Here is a 17,942-nt window from a genome sequence, read left to right as displayed (position 1 = left end):
TGTTGGGGAGAGATCTTACATTCCCCATGATGACAGACGGTAGACATGGCTTGTACCGTCTTTTCCACTTCTTGCACTTCACTCCCGACCTGCATCCTCTTCTGCTCCTCCGCAGCTCCTTGGGGATCTCTGGCCTCTCCACGCAGAGAGGGGGTGTGTGGCACAGGGCTAACAGCTGATCCCGGGTGTAAACAATTGAGCCTTGGTTGAATGGGCAGCCGTGGCTGAAGAGGTTTCCCACAGTTGAACTGAAAAGTTCAAAGAGCATCAAGGCGCAGACTAGAAAAGTAACAATATGAACCTCCATAGCTGCACACTCGAACAAATGAAAAAGTAAGAAGAAGACTAAAATACGATAAAAACACTAAAAGGTGGAAGAAAAGTACAGAGCTGCTGTAACCGGCAGCCACTCACACGGCACCATTTTGGGGGGGAAAAAAAAACAAACATTGAAGATGTTGTGGACATCAACATGTATGCTAGCTCACATGGAAGCATATCAACAGTTGTTAGCATGTAGCATTTAGCCAATGTATCTTACATTGAACAATTCCTACCTGAACTGACCGTCGTGCCAAGCTTCAACTGGGACGCGTGCAAGGATGTGTATCTTTGCTCACGCCTGTCCTGGGGAGTGTGGGTTTACTAAAACACTTTTTGCTGACCCACTTCACCTCTCACCCTCTTTACTTCATCTTACTGGCTGCTAGAAGGCAAAACAACCACATCGCCACTGCATCATGTCAACGCGCACACACACGTGTGCACGCACACTATGTTTCCAAGTCCAAAGGCTGCAGAAGGTCTGTGATTGCGAGTATAAGAGTAATGATTTACAGTATTAAACGCAATGAGAGATGATGTATTTCTTGTGTGTGTGTAATAGGAGACCCTTTGTGAAATGCGCCCTTTAGATGAGCAGATGTGAAGCTGTTGAGTGGACAGGAGGTAGTGCAGCTATGGGGGGAAAAGAATAAAAGTATAAAAATTGAAATCTAGACTATAAGGAGAAATAAAAGCACCTTCATTGTTCTCCATCCTCATCCTTCCATCTTCCATAGTTTCCTTATTCCATTTCTAATCCCATCATTATCAAAGGGAAGCAGTTGTAGTCCAATCAAGGTGTGTGACATCACTAGTGGGCGTGGTCAAACAGACAGACACCAGTGGTGTTAAGTTACGCCCTTGGGGACGCTGGGATCACTGGTATTCCCAAAAAGCTCCAGTGGTTGGATATCCCATAAAGGAGGGATAGAATTCTTGGAATAGCTGCTATCATACTAAAGGTGGTGTCATGTGACATGTGAAGAGGGCGTGTATTGAGGAATGTGTCTCACACACACACACACACACACACACACACACACACACACAAGGCACGCTGGGAGCCTTCAGAATCCGGTTGGTTCTGCTCTGACAGAAGTCAAATATGTGGGCAGGGTAGCGCTGACCTGGATGTTGAGTGGCTCCTCCCGCTTTTAACGCCAACAGGAAGTGGCTGACTGAAGTCAGAAAGTTATCCATGTGCAGTAATCCTTTTTTTTTTTTTTTTTTTTCCCCCTGTCCTGTCCAGCCTTTAAAGCAGATAGAATTGTAGATCTAAATGCCGTCAAGTGCTCAACAGATTTACTCTGCCAGGGAGAAGTGTCCTGTCATACAAAATTTATTCAACCTTGATGCTTGTTAGAAAGCACATTTGGAGCGACCGGACCGGAGCAGGAGGGGACAGAGAAGAAGAGAAAAGGAAACGGGGGGGGACAAAAACAAAAAAAGAGAGACAAGAGACAAGGACAACAGCAGCAACAACAACAATAGTGACAGAACAACAGAAACATACAGAACGACATCAGCAAATAAATGTCTGTGACAACTATAAAGACGAACAAGGACATAAGGACAAAACAATATCAACAACCACAATGACAAAGCTGTCAATGACAATCACACATAATAGCAGTCATGAAATGATGAACTATGATAGTGATCACAATGACAATACTGCATTGAAACAGTCACACATAATAGCAGTCATGAAATGATGAACTATGATAGTGATCACAATGATAATACCGCATTGAAACAGTCACACATAATTGTAGTAATGAAATGATTATCCATGATAGTGAACAGAATGAAAAGTACTGTAATGCACATCATTGTAAAAAAAAAAATATATATACATATATAGTCATACTGCTGATATCACCGTCGCTGTAATAAAACCAACAACATAATAACACCCTGGTTAACTCAGTGAGTAATGTGGGGAAGTACGTATGTACTGTGAGTGTGCATATGTACAGGTATCTCTGTATGTGAGGAAGACTTCATATATATATAAAGGTGCAGGAATGTGTGGGCGTGTAATTGTCACTGAGAATGCATGAAAGGAAAGGGGCCGCCTTCACCTCCCAGAGAGCCCCGCCCCAAATAGCCAGGCCGGGCCCCGGCCACCAGAAGGTCACCAGGCCCATAGGGGCAGGCAGCACAAAGATCAGTGCCCCAAGAGCCAGCCCAGAGAGCCCTCCCCCCCGGGAAGACCAGCAAGGGGCCGAAGAGAGGTAATCCCAGCCAAGGACAGGGCGCCAGCGGGCCGGAGGACTGCCAACCCCTGAGACCAGCGAGAGATCACACCCCACAAAGGCAGACGGGTACCAGGGGCCACAAACCGGCAGGCCCAGAGACGCCTCCACAACCAGAAAGAAGCCCGCCCGCGCCGGAAGCGCCAATTCCCGCCCACCGCCCCCCCCACACCCCCAGGGAACGGAGCCCAGCCCGCCCCGGGCCAACCCCCGCCCGACCCCCGACACAGGGCCGCCCCGCCAAGGGATGCAGGAGGCACACCCTCCACCCACCCGGCGGAGGTACGGGCGGCAGAGATGTATCACCCAGCACCCGACCCCACGGAGCAAACCCCTGTATGCCCCCCAAAAAATAAATAACTAAAATAAATAAATAAATAAAAGTGCACACACGCACGCACATACAGTACACACTCCTACGCACCCACACGCACGCACATACACACTCCTATACACATACACACCCCTACGCCCCTACGCGTACGCTCATACACACACCTACTTACTCAAGCGCGCGCGCGCGCACACACACACACACACACACACACACACACACACACACACACACACACACAGTGGTCGACTGCCCGACACCCGGAAGCCCCACCCTATCCCCCGTTGGTAACCCAAGGAGCAGCGGAGCCGAGGACCCCGGGGTCCCAGACATACGATCCAGAACCCAGGTGCGGAGAGCGCGGACCGCCGGGGAGCAGGAAGACACCAGGCCACACCCTCCCAACGGTAGGACGCCGCCAGCAAGGCAGACAGGGGAGCCAGCGAGGAAGAAAGCGGGAAACTGAGCAGGCAGGCGGGAAAACGGGCGAGCAGCCAGGCGAACCACCACAAAGCGCCAACCGACACCCGCGGGCCAGCAAACCCCGAAGAGGGAGCGGGAGCACCACACCCCAAGCCGCAGGGAGGCCAAGCACCAGAGCCGAGAAGGCGAGACCAGCAGCAGACCAGCCGACGGCCCCCACAAACCACCAGAAGCCAGACCAGCCACATGCCACCAGAGCCGACAGCGCACCACCTGCGCACCGGAGCCCCACCCCCGACAAGCCCACAGACAGACCGGGGGAGGCGAGGACACAGACAGCGGCCCGGCAGAGCACAAAGCGCAACGGCGACAAACGCCCAAGCGCCTGGCAGAGCACAACCCCCCCCAGCGGGCCCGGCCCCAGGGCAGCACCGCAAGCCGCCCCCCCCCCCCCGGCGCAAGCCCCGGCATCAACAGGCCCCAGAGGGCCACCCCAGGGAAGGGCAGGCGAACCAGACAAGGGCACCCCACAGGCCAGGCCGCCCCGGGCGAGCCACCGCGACGGCCGGGCCCCCGGCCACACCGCCGACCCTGGCGGGCAGACGCCGAGGTGTACGAGGCACCCCAATCCAGCCCGCCCTACCCGTGTATGTGATAAGGTGTGATTGTGTCTATAATGCAATTAAAAAAATAAATAAAGAAAGAAAATAAAATAAAAGAGGAAATAAAATAAAAGAGGATGGTGTATCTGTGTGCATGTATATGGGGTGTATGTGGATGATAGCTAATGGTGCAATTAAAATCGGGGGACAGCTGCCGCTCGGAGGGCCCCTCACCTGACCAGCCCCCCCAAACCCTAAGTGTCTCCTCTGCGATTAAAATTGGGGGGCAACAGGTCAGTGGCAAAGGAGCCCCGCAAGGCAGCTCCCCTCCCCAATCACGCCCGACCATAGGCCACCCCCCAAAGTCCTATATATATGTGAGGTGGTGCAGTGGCACAGGAAGGACGGGGGCCCCACACCCCAACGCCGCCCAAACCGAGCAGGGGGGGGACCAAGGACATGACCGACCGACCGGCCGCCCACCACAGCCCAGGATCGGGCGAGCCACAGGCCGCAGGACACACCACAGGCCCTACCCGGCCCGCCAGGATGCCCAGTCCGGCCCACCCAACCCCCCAGAGGCGATACCCCCAGCACCCCCCAACACCGGAGCCCCACCGGAGGTAGCGTCCACAGCGCCACCCCCAAACCGCCAAACACCACGGACCAGCCACACGCCCCAAGGCAGATCTGACCGCCACCAGGACAGCGGGAACCGCGCCCACGGCCGGCAAGGGAGCAACACCACGACGACCACAAGAGCACCAGACCCCACATAGAGTGGAGCACGGCCACACCCACGAAGCACGCAGGCCAGAGGCGCCAGGGAGGGACAGAGAAGCAAGCACCGCACGACCGGGCCCACGAGAGGAGCGGCCCCCAGCCCGGCGTCCAAGCAGATGCCCCCGCCCGCCACCACGCCGCAGACCGGCCACCGCCCCACCCCCCGCCCATCCACCAACACGCCAAGGGAGAAACCCCGGAGGGAGGGAGACAACCGCCGGCCCGGAAGCAAGGACCAGCCAGACACCAGCAGGCAGCAGGGACCGCCCGCCAGCCCCACCCCCAAGCCAAAGCCACCCCCCGACCGCCCCACCCCGGAGCAAGCATCCCCCCGCCGATCCCGGGAAGCACCACGCAGATGGACACTACGCCGCCCGCTCCCACGCGCATCCACCCACCCACCCGCCCACGGCCCCCACACGCCCCACTCACCAAGCCACAGCGGCCCCGTCCCTGAAGGGAGAAAGCAAGGGATCCCCCCCACCCCAGCACCACGCACCCCCCACCCCGAGCCCAAACCGCACATCCGCGACCCCCACATCCGCGCCCCCAGTCACCCGGGGGACAGCCACAGGCGCCGGAGGATAAAAGGCAGCTCCCACCTATCACACATACACCACACACATAAATCGGTAAAATAAAATACTGTAAAATAAATAAATAAAATAAAATAATTTTTAAAAAAATAAATAAATAAATAAATAAAAGGGGCAACCCAAACCACCCTCCCACCCAGGGGAGATAGCCCATGTGCAGTAATCCTAAAAAAGTGCTGAGTCATGGCAGGCCAGGGTCAGTGATCACACAAGGCGTGGGGTGACATCATCAACGAGTGCTGCTACTGGCTGGCGTCATCTTTCAATGCTGCAATCAGTCAACTTAAAGGTCACCTTTCAATCGTTTTAAGATGAATGACTCTTTAACACCAGCCTTCCTTGCTTCTTCATGTCAACACCAATACCAATCCCAATCTAGTACAGACAGTAAATTGAATTTTTTTTTTTTTAATTCGTGCCACAGTGACAGCGGCGGCAGTCCGCCTCCCATGCAGCCCACCACCACAGCTTCAAAAGATCTTAGGGGAACCCCTGTAACATCACACGAAAACAGAACATCTAGGGGTGCACAATCATTTTCAGACCATATGAGGGAATTACGTCAGGCCGATAAATTCCACATTAAAAATAGCTCCGATAACCAATCATTTTTAAAAATGCTCTAATGAGGCAGGATTACCCGTACTGTGCGGGTGAGCAAATCAAGCACTCCTTTTTTCTCCTGCCTCTGACGTTAACGGCCTGTCACAACTACCCCTGAGCTCATTTTCATTTCATGTGCTAGTTGTACCAAATGCTGCACAATGACGGGAAAAAAATCCCACTGAGGTTCTCCTGACCTCCGTAGCGTCACACCGGCTGCTCGGAGCGTGTGCCCGAATACAGTGCACCTTGCTGGGCCACAGCAGGCGGCTCCTTCCCCTCTATACTCGTTCTCCTGATAGTAGTTATGTGCTAGTCGTTATGTCATGTCATGATACATCAACTAATCAACAAAATAATTTGTTCCGTTCCGTCTTACCTATAGGTGTGCAAGAACTACACTTACATCTACATAAGTAAAGTAGATATTAAAAAAAAGTTATTGGTATCATATTGATCTTGAGAAGCAGAAAGTTATCGGTATCGGTTTAGAAGTGAGTGAAAAAGATATGGTGCATCTCTAATAAGAAGAAATAAGAATCTGCAGAAATAAAGGGAAAGCTTGTCAGACATTGAAACTATTTTATTGTGACCCATTCTCCTCATGTCTGTGGACAAAGTCACCAGTAAAAGTGCAGGCTAAGGTCAGCTCCTGTTTCCATTTCAACAACCACTCATGCCCACAGAGGCCAGCCAGCCCGAGGGCTATCAGGAAAAGCGGGTTCTACTGGAAAAGAAAAGGAGCTTCCTCAAAGCCAAAAGCATCCAATTCAAGTCCAAAATGGCTTAGTAATGAATCTGATCAATACTTGAGTCCACCTGGCTGGGTCGACAGGCAGACAGATAGATAGATACTTTATTAATCTCCAAGAGAAAGTGGAATTGAAGAAGTGGGGTGTGTTGATAGAAGGAGTTTGGTTGAGGACAGCAATAGTGGGAGTGTTTCATTGTGCTGATGAGGAGGATGATGTGTTTTTTGGACAACGATACAGCTCAGAGGAACACTGGAAAGTGCACAAAATGCGGACGGCTGGGATTTTTGTTGACAAGAAGACAGAAAAAACAGATCATCATCAGCCGGGAGAAGGCGGAGCTTTGCTTTCACCCACGGCCATGTTCACGTTAGGAAAAGCAGGAGGAAGGACGCTTGGCCAGTCTGTTCTCCATTAACTAACGATGACGTCACGGCACAGACATGCAGAACTCCAAGGAGACAGTGGGGGTTTCCCGTGGAAGAGGTGAAACATTGATCCAGTGGTGGTCATAGAGCAGATGATGGAAACATTTATTCCTGAAGTAGAACATCTTCAGCTCTCCTGTTGGACCTTTAACACCAGGACCCATCCTGAGTGAAAAGTGGTGAAGCGGGGGTGTCATGAGACTCCCACCTCACCAGATGAGGTGAGGTCCCTCAGAATGAGGCAACATTCATCTGAAGAAATAGGATTGGACTGGACAAAGAAACTTTTTCATTTTTTATAATGTTTACGTTTTGTCTAAACAATATTATCCTCAACCAAACCAATAATATATCATAATAATAATGTCTAATAATATACAATACTTATGTGTCAATATGTCATCTTCCATTCTGTAAAGGCGTTTGTCTACAAAACGTTTGCAGCATTTCTTGCAATGCTGGTTTTTCAACCGTAGGAAAGAGCAGCATTTCTTTTGCAATACTTTCTGTGAACACACACCGTTTTGCACCGCTCTGTTTCCCTTTACTTTACCAACCAAACATCTCACTGCACGTCCATGTCTACTTTTTTCACAGATGGGAAACCCGGGTGGGGTGGATACGTATGAGGTGGGCAGGTTGGCTGTGTTGCTACTACTTTGGAATAAGTTGGGCATGGTTGGCTGGTTGCTCATGATTAATATTCCCACATGGGGGCTGTGCCGTTTGGCTTTTTAAGCATCTTTTTCCCTCTTAACTTCTACTATTTTACCTTGCATTGCTCCACTCACACACTCTGTATACACATACAGAGTGTGTGAGCGTGTATGGTAATGGCCCCGTCTCCCCCCACAGAGGTGTCACTCTGTTCACTGTTGTTCTAACCAATGAATGTGCAGAGTGGACGCTCTTCCTCCAATATACAGAGGCTGGCAAAATGATCCACTTCATTTTCATTTCTCGTTTATTTATTTATTGATTCATTTATTATTGTGAGGCTTTTTTTTCTGAACGAGAAATCTTGTTACATTTTAATCTGGCAAGATCTCGTGACACCGCCAAACGTGAATCATCCACAGCACTTTCTGGCACCCTCCCTTCGGAGTACCATGCACCTAAAAAGTGCGGGGCTTGACACCGTGCATTGTGTTGATTTAAACTGCTAAGGGAGGGAAGATTTATTGTCTTACAAATATTGTGTTTCTTGCAAAATGGCACCAAGGTGAAAGGTCAGCAGAGCAGCATAATGTGAGCCATGTGGTACATGGATTATGAAACATCATCTGACCGTACTGGAGTTCACTCCTCACTCCCACACACTTGTAAGGGGGACAAACAGTCTGTGCCAAGCAATCAGAAGGAGTGTATTTCCATAATGATGTTGAGAAGGTGAAATAAAGTCTAATCCGGCTGCTCCTCATCTGCAGGCCATCCTATTAAAGCTTCCCGCCGAGCTTGCCTTTCCTCCCAAAGTCATTAGATGCAGCGCCGCCTGCGTCTAATGGCTTGTCGCCTTTGTGTTCTTCAGCTTCCCTAGAAACAAACACTCCTCGTCCAATACTCTCACTGATAAGACTTTAGGGCTTTAGTCTCCCAGTTGCGCTGCCTCTGGACTTTAAACAGACTGTCACAGGCCATTCATTATTTGGACCATACTTGGTGTATTGGGGGGAAAACACAATCACGTTTTGGACTTTGGACTCTTTCTGCTGACTCGAGAAATGTGACCCATCGTTGGAAAAGGTGCCATGTTTGGAAGACGATTTCACAAGAGCCACACACCTTCCGGCACATCAACAATAACAACACGACAGTCGTTATTTCACAAAGAGCGAGTCATCGTGTGGTTCCTGCGTGCCCACATCTGTCGACTGACAGGTCGCCTCACACTTCCTGTCAGGTGACATCACCTGGGAGCTTAGTCATACGTGTGGTGGTACTTTCCTATTCCCTCCTGGCCATGATGATGACCATGAATGTGCATTTTATGTATTTGTGTCTGCCCTGGCTCACCAACACATTACAACAAGACAGACAATGTAGCAAGTCTTACAGTCCAGCCCGTACAGCAGATGGCATCATAACTCTCAACTTCTTAACTAGGGGTGTCACCAGACACTCGGTTCACAAGACTAGAGGGTATAGGAGATTACATCTACAAGATGAGACAAGATTTGAACGTTACTTTTAAGAAGATTCAAGATTGAAGAGTTTTATTGTCATGTGCATAGTAAAACAGCAGTTATACTATGCGATGAAATTCTTATTCTGTTCATTCTCCCAAGAAAAGAAAGAAAACACAAGAAAGAATAAGAACATAAACATATATACCAGGGGTCACCAACGTTTTTTCTTGCGAGAGCTACTTTTCGAAAATGAAAATGGCCGCGAGCTACTCATTTTTGTAGAAAATGATTTTCATACCTTATTTCAATCCAAACAAAGCAAATATGCTTGTTTTACCAAAACATTCACAAAATGCTGGTATCCACAACTAACATTTTATGTTTCAGAATACATTTCTTTCTGGTGTTCTCACATTATTAACTGAAAACCTGAATGAAAAGCAGGCCTACGGGCGCCTCATGTGGTCGTGGGGGGCTACCTGGTGCCCGCGGGCACTGTGTTGGTGACTCCTGATATATACCAATAAATTAAGCAACAACAACAGAAGAGACATTAATACAGATAAATAATTTCCAAAAATAAATAAATAAATAAATAAAGTGCTATGAGTGTGTGCGTGTGTTGCGTGCGGCGTGTGTGAGTGCTTCGTTGAAAAGCCTGATGGCCTGTGGGTAAAAGCTGTTTGCCAGCCTTGTGGTCCTGGACTTCAAACTCCTGTAGCGTCTGCCTGACGGTAGGAGTGTGAATAATGAGTGTTGTGGATGTGTGCTGTCCTTGATGAGGTTGTGTGTTCTTCGTAGGACTCTAGTTTTATAAATGTCTTGCAGTGAGGGGAGGGCTACCCCAACAATGTTCTGTGAGGTCTTGATCACCCGCTGGAGTGCCTTCCTATCACGTGTTGTACAGTTACCGTACCAAACAGTGATGGAGGCGGTAAGGACACTTTCCATAGTGCATCTGTAGAAGCAACTCAGGATTGTGGTGGACATGCCAAATTTCCTCTTCTCAGGAAGTACAGTCTCCTTTGGGACTTCTTCAGAATTTGATAATTTTCTTGATAAGAAAAGCACAATTAAAAAAATAAATGGCAATATATTGCAATCTACTAATACAATTTCTACTAGGTTACACTCTCCTGCACTGTTTGTGTTTGCTAGCAGCCCCGACTCTACCCACAAAGGCAAAGGGACTGTGTGACTGATAAAAGTGCTAACTTCATTCATGCCGTTGTTCTATATAAGAAGCATGCCAAGGTGCTGAAAGCCTCTTCCTGCCAGACACGCATGCATGTGACAATATATTGATTATCCTCTTCATTTTCATTTCTTGTGTGATTCATTCATTTATTTATTTATCATCATCATCCCAGGCCTAGCGCCCACCACACAGCTTTTTTCTGAATGAGAAATCTTGTCACGCTTTAACCTCACAAGATCTTGTGACACGCCTGGTCTGCCAGAGAATAAGAAGACGTAGCAGGAGGGATCAGTGTTGCCAATGTGGCCACTTTGTTATTTGTTATGTTTAGCAAGTACAGTAGTACCTCGCATAACACGAACCTCCTTTTACATAAATTCCACTGAACATAAAGAATTTATGTAAAGTTTTTGCTTCGAATTACAGAAGAAATTCCATATAACAAAGCGTCAAGTCAGTGCAAGTCTTTTCTTTTTCGAATCAACTTTATTTATGCCTCAAGTCGTTACAAGTTCACACTAACACTTGGTGATGCCTTCTGACGCATCACGCTCTCATTGGCTGATTATCGGGGCACCGCCTACGCTCTCATCTCATTGGCTGAGTTATACAGCACGTACGTGAGCTTGTGTGAGAGACAGGCTTCTCCCTTCAACCTCCTTCCTCATCGTAGTCCCCCTGAAACTAACTTAAACAATTAAGTTAAGTTACAAATTAAAATTTGGCACACAGCATTATCGTGTAGTGCGTGTGCGTTTGTCTGCGAGACCAGCTGACTCTTAGACTCTTTAAGGCTCGTCCTCCTCCTCTATCCTGCCTCCACTTGCGCTCCTGATCAAGATATCTCGTAAACGGTAGGATTGTTTTTGTTTTTCAGTTTTATTCATTTACAGTAATCTTATTTATTACCTTATTTCATATTTGAAATGTTACTCTACTATGTTTATGCTAACGTTTTCTTATATTTTCCCACCATATTTGGTGGACTTTGAATATTTTGAAGTGCAAAAGGGGTGAGCTTGGGAAGGTCTTGGAAAGGATTGGGCTATTTACATGTATTTTACGCTTCGTATAACATAGAAACACTATAACATAAAGCTTCTCCGAACGGATTATTTATTTATTGTAGGGGCGTCCACTGTATTCAGAACTCTGTGGATTTAGTTTTTCAAAAAAAGCTACTTTTTGCCATTCTTATTGGACACTTTGAGACTGCACATGATAACACATATCGCTCTTCTCAACGAGCATTGGGTCCTGCTAGGCCTGTCACAATAATCAATGAATCGATTAATCAAAAGTCAATAATTATGCTGCCTTTGATAAACTGACATGTGCATGTATGCATGTGTGCTTCATCTGCGCGTCTCTAAACCACACAAGCTGGATGACAAGAGGCTTCACTCTGCATGTACGCTTTGGTTCTATAGTGGAATGAAGGGAGAGAGTCAACCCTCCTCTCATTCAGCCTCTTTGTGGAGGCGGGGCTATTAGTGAGTGGGTACAGAGTGCTAGCAGCAAGCTAGCAACAAGTTAGCCTGGTGAGAAAGCATACACTAACATTATTGAAGGCACAGAAGCGATGGTTTCTAAGGCAAACACAAGTGTGGGAATATTTAGGTTTTAAACAGAATGAACAAGGTGAGCGCATGAACACTGACAAATCATCCATGCAGCTTACCCTCACTAGGGTCGTGCGTATGCTGGAGCCTATCCCAGCTGACTTTGAGCGAGAGGCGGGGTACACCCTGGACTGGTGTCCTGCCAATGGCAGGGCACATATAGACAAACACTCACATTCATACCTATGGACCATTTAGAGTCTCCAATGAAGCTAACATGCATGTTTTTGGAATGTGGGAGGAAGCCGGAGTACCAGGAGAAAACCCACACACACACGGGGAGAACATGCAAACTCCACACAGAAACGGTCAACAAAGATTCAAACCCAGATCTTCGTAATCTCCTGTGTGGCCAACATGCTAGCCGCTAGGCCACCGACAAACGGATATGTCTCATTTGTTGGAAAGTAGTGAGGAGGAAGAAGGAGAACACGACCAACTTTTATGCACACCTGAAACACAACCATCCTTTTCAGTTTTCCCAAAAAAACTACCCTTGGAGGTGCAGCAGAGCCTTCGTCCCGACAGGTTACTGAGGTATTTGGACATCAATGTAAATACTGTATAAACAAAATAGTTCACTATCACAGATAGTGTTGCTTGCCACATCGCAAAAGAAATGCAACCATTCAATTTGCTTATATGGCATACATTTCATGCCGTATGATTCGTGAAAAAATGGTCTGAAAAATGTTGGCGATAATATCAATTATGGACGATGATTTGCAGCACAATTATCGACCAACAAAATTTGTTATTGTGACAGGCCTAGGTACCGCTATGTTTGTTTGAGCATGTGTGCGAGACAACTTCCTGTCTACGCTTTTAATACATCCACATGGATATTTTCTCTGGAATGAGCCTAAAAGTTGCACTGCCATCACCATCTTTGCCGAGACCTTCCCCTGACAGGAAACATGTTTAGCAATTAGCATCATCGTGCTATCCGTCTGTTTAGCAATTAGCATCAACGTGCTATCTGTCTGCAGCATGTGTGGGCAAGCCAATGACTGCCACTGAACTACTGATAGCGTCCAGCTGATAACATTTCGGAATTACAACCGGACCACTCAGTGTGTGTGGAATTCCATCAGAACACACACACGCACACACAAGGGTGTAATAGGTGAGGTTCTATGAGGTGTGTGTGATTACAGAGCAATGAAGAGGGGTGGGAAAGGTTGCAAACACACGTGTAGTAGAAGGTGCAACACAAGCTGCTAGCCTCTTTACAAGCCACTAGTGGCGCCTGCGTGGTTCTGATCAGCGACTTGGATGGAAAAAATAAATAAATAAATAAAAGTGGGTCAGAGCCCGCACAGGAGATGTGTCCCACAATGACGATGCAGATTGTTCCTGCAGGTTCTAAGCAGGACACGGATGTCAAACAAACAATCATCATATTCCTGCTTTCATGAAACATAGGCATGATGCACACAAACATCCACAGCACATTAACATACAAGTGGGGGCACAGGGGGCAGGGCTTGTTTGGACGGCAAGCGACCTCAGCACACTAATAGGATGATGGAGTGTCAATCAGTGGACGTGTCCTGGAGGAGTGTGTGGGACTTTGGCATCTTCCTGTGCGGCACACACCGTGCTAATGAGACACACACACACACACTCACACACACATTTGCATATCTAAGCTGTCACATTCACACAACCTTCAACTTGCACAAATGTTCGCTCAGTTCTACACAATGATGCTGATGCTTGCTTCTTTCTTCTTTTTACGTAAACACTGTCATGTCACACTCAGTGGAACCAGAGTGCAACCGGAGTGGAACCAGAGTGGAAATGGGACTAAAGGAAGCCGACAATGAGGCTGTGCAAACAGGAAGAAAAAGGGAAGGTGGAAGGCGTGGAGAAGGAAGTTTGGAGGGTTCCTGCAGTGGCAGCACTTTACCCTCCTGACAGCATCACCTGGTACCATGTGACTGATGACCTCTTCCCCTATTCCTCATTCTACCTTTCAACCTCCTGGTGCAAACGTTAAAAGGGATGTGACAAACTCTACAGTGCTAATCAACGCATAAAGCATTAAAACACACGCACACACACCTCCATTGTGGTTCATCCCAGATGTGTTGTCAACGACCAGAGCACAAAAAACAACAAGACCAGCAAATCAATCAGCACGCACATGCAGTACTTGTGAAGAAACATTATGTACTTGCCGTACTTGTGTAGAATCTTGCAGTACTTGTGTAGAAAATGAATGATCTTCAGAAGTCCATCAGAAGCAGGGGGGTCACCGCCTTCACTGCCCTCCTGCTTCTGTTGTCACAGGCAAACACGACCTTTGAACGCTCAAATAGCGGCTAAGTGCCAAACACACAAACTCGGGTCCTCTGCTGTACCAGCACACTTATACAAGCTTCCTCACTTGGGGGGGGTTCACACTTTCGGTCCGGCTCTCAGGTCAGGACCAAACATTTGAAAAAGCTAAAAAGCATGTGGATAAAGTCAGCCCTGGTTTAGACAGCGTTTGTGACAAGAGTGTTTCCCCTGCTTCATTTCTTTTGTTCAACATTTTGCTCCTAAACACGTTGTAGTAGGATGAGAGCACCTGTGTAGCTTGGCATTCCACGTGCGTACAGCAGGTGGCAGTGGAACACCTCATACATACATAACACAGCTGACATGTCTTGGTGAATATTGTATTGTATTGTATTGTATGTACTTTATTTATCCCACAGCGGGGAAATTTACTTGTTACAGCAGCAAGACAAGTAAAGAGAACAGTGTAAAGAAAGCATAGTGTCTACAACATGGTTCAGGTGGTGCAGGTGTTGTAGAGCCTGACAGCGGTCGGTATGAAGGACCTGCGGAACCTCTCCTTCTTACACCGTGGGTGTAACAGTCTGCTGCTGAAGGAGCTGCTCAGGGAAACAACAGTGTCATGTAGCGGGTGAGAGGTGTTGTTCATGATGGATGTCAGCTTAGCCAACATCCTTCTCTCCCCCACTTCCTCCACGGAGTCCAGAGGACCGTCCAGGACAGAGCTATATATATATATATATATATATATATATATATATATATATATATAGTAAATATATAGTAGTAAATATATATATATATATATATATATATATATATATATATATATATATATATATATATATATATATATATATATATATATCAAGTGCTCCTTGTACCACTTCATACTATATATATATATATATATATATATATATATATATATATATATATATATATATATATATATATATATATATATATATATATATATAGTATGAAGTGGTACAAGGAGATGTGAGAAGGTATGAGGAGATACAAGGTGGTATGAGGTGGTATGAGGAAGTATGAGGAGATACGTGGAGGTATGAAGAGTTTCTGACAACTTTGAAAGACTGTGGTATTTTTAATGACTGCATTTATGCTTGTGGGCTTCTATTAAACTTATTTTGGCTGATTTCCACTAAGCTTTGTGTTGGGTGTTGCTACACATCGCCTGGTCTCAGGACTAGAGGAGTCCATCTCTCATGTGGTTTCTGTCCCACTGTTTGGTCCTGGACTGCGTTCACACTTGACCGAACAAAGGCTGTTTTATCCCAACCAAAAAGGACTGGTGTGAACGCGCCCTAAGGTGACTGCAACTAGCTAACATGCTACTCCATTGCACGTACAGTACATGCTGTGTTAGCATCATGAAGAACACTGCAGTAAGATGCATCCAGTGTGAATGTCACATGAATAACCAACCATGTGCAACAAAAGCAACTCATTACGTCTTTGTGTTCAATTCATCAGACGAAGCACGGCCATTGTGGATCTCCTCCTCTGCCAGCGCCGTCTCTTTTGTCGCCTTTTGTTGGTTCTCGTGGAGAACACCTCCGCCGCCAAGGCTGACACGAGCCCCGATTCCACTTCCCGCAACCATCAGCCACGCTTCCTTTGATACGCCAGCAACCTCTCAGGAAAAGTAAAACAAACTATTTATATAATATTAGAGAATTTCCAGTCGTGGTAAACACAAGATGACTTTCATGGGAACCAAAGCGTGTGAATGACTGTGTGCCACCGCATTCATGTGACCTCCGACCCCTGGCCGCTCACTTCCTGTGTTCCACGACAGCACCAGCACACAGAACTTTCAAGTGCTGTTCACTCATGCTTTCATTTCCAAAAGTTTGCCAACGCTCCCCTCGTACAGACGAACACGTAAACTCGTCAACACGTGACCCGCAGCAGCAGCCAGCGAGATGTTCCACTCGCACAGGTGAAGCAGCTCAATAAACATCAAGAAGAGTGCTAACCGCTGAGGAACAAAGGAAAAAAAGGTGACGCAGGAAGCAGCAGACAAACTGAACTAATCAGCAAACACACAAACTTGATTTATCAGTGTTGCGTCATTTTCCTGACATTGTTGTTGTCATAGCCGTTACTCCATCACATGACTGACATGACCTCACATTTGAAACCACGATCTTCCACTTCATACTTCTACTTCCCGTTCCAGGTGTTTCCACGGTGACATTGTGCTCGTGTTGAAACCACTCAGAGGACTTGCTCAACAGGATCAGCCGACGATGTGAAGCTCCAGATGTTGCTGTACTGATTGGTCCCAGACACATTCCAATGTTCCCCCGTATGCACGGCTCTCCGCGCCAGACTCCGTTAAAAAAATGTACATATACGAAGCCTAGTTAAACAGCACGACTGGCGCCTACAAGTACTTGCTGGCGTACTGCAGGTCATCAGCTCGTCTAAAATGGACGTACCGGCATACATCACAGCTTCCAACAAGAAGAGGTACATGTGGGAAATACCACTCACATCAAATTCAACGCAGCAAGAATTCCGCCTCCCCTTCAAGCTAAAAGTCCAAAAAACTATCTCAAACTCCTCCAAAAAGCTCGTCTTGGTCAACAATCCCAAATCTCTCATCAGTTTGTGGACACCTCAACTTTTGTTAAGCATCAAAAGCCTCGTTGGCCAGCGCCGAGGAGAGGACGAAACAGGACTAAATAGAAGACTGAATAGAAGAATAAATTGGGTGTTTTGTAAGCGGAGTCCAGTGCGGCGCTGCGCAAACCTCGCCAGGAATGGCAAGGCTTCCAAACGCATCAGAAACAGACTATTTCCTGGCGTCACAAATAGCAAACAGCACGAACAGCGGTGATTCGTGTGCTTACTCACCCTCGTACAGTCGTCCGGTTTGTCCACAAAGATGTCAAAGTGGTGCCAAAACTTCCTAATTTTTACATCCTGGTGCGGGGCAGCAGTTGCGGTAGCAGAAGTTCAACAACGTTCCCAAGAAAAGCAGTAAACACCAGTTGCTTCCTACTACTCTCCAGCCGGCAGAGCGCACTCAACCACCGCGTCGTCGAGCAGTAGTGACCGACTTAGGCTTGTTGGTCTTCTATCCGGCAGCAGCAGCCTTCTACTCCTCCTGCTTCTCCTAAACACCGTCTGACTGGCTGGAGATTCACGCCAAGTGTGTCAATGCACCTCCTACACCGGAACTACCAGTGCTTGTCTTTGGAAGTAAAAGTATTACGTTTTTCTTTATTTAGGTTTGTTCGGTTTACGCTGGATTTACTCATTTATTACGACCCTAAAATATATGTTCACATACAGGAATGACATTACTAATCATCAAATTGAGTCCAGGAACAATACTCTAGTATCGAATGTTTAATTTTGACAATCAAATAAGGAAACTACACACAATTACTCTTCCGTGTAATACAGCTCTGTTGTAGGTGAAAGGAAATTAACCCTGAGTCCAGGGAAGGGTTGAGCGGCTTTACGTACTGTTGTTTGTTCGTTTACATTATAGTTCACCATAAAAACAGTTTCTCCTGCTTTAGTTCGTATTCTTATTTCTGTACAATCTTGCACGTGTTTCTTTCAC

General features: G+C 47.2%; 1 protein-coding gene across 6 annotated transcripts in view; it reads right to left on the bottom strand.

The window, feature by feature from the left end:
- LOC129194610 (plexin-B2-like) overlaps positions 1-17,505 on the bottom strand; it is a 72,329-nt gene extending 54,824 nt beyond the window's left edge. For 2 of the 6 annotated variants that reach the window (XM_054799779.1, XM_054799781.1), the window contains exon 1: positions 17,225-17,505. Coding sequence is in view for 1 of the 6 variants with exons in the window: in XM_054799777.1 (XP_054655752.1) it covers positions 16,527-16,659 (133 nt within the window). In the remaining 5 variants the exon portion in view is untranslated. Of the gene's footprint in view, positions 1-557; positions 2,511-14,232; positions 14,333-16,526; positions 16,824-17,224 lie in introns of those variants that run through there. The other 4 variants (XM_054799780.1, XR_008573769.1, XM_054799777.1 and 1 more) reach the window with 4 other exon arrangements.
- Between the last annotated feature and the right edge of the window lie 437 nt (positions 17,506-17,942).

Source organism: Dunckerocampus dactyliophorus, chromosome 15 (genome assembly GCF_027744805.1).
Source record: "Dunckerocampus dactyliophorus isolate RoL2022-P2 chromosome 15, RoL_Ddac_1.1, whole genome shotgun sequence".
Taxonomy (NCBI): domain Eukaryota; kingdom Metazoa; phylum Chordata; class Actinopteri; order Syngnathiformes; family Syngnathidae; genus Dunckerocampus; species Dunckerocampus dactyliophorus.
This window is presented reverse-complemented; position numbering and strand designations above follow the sequence as displayed.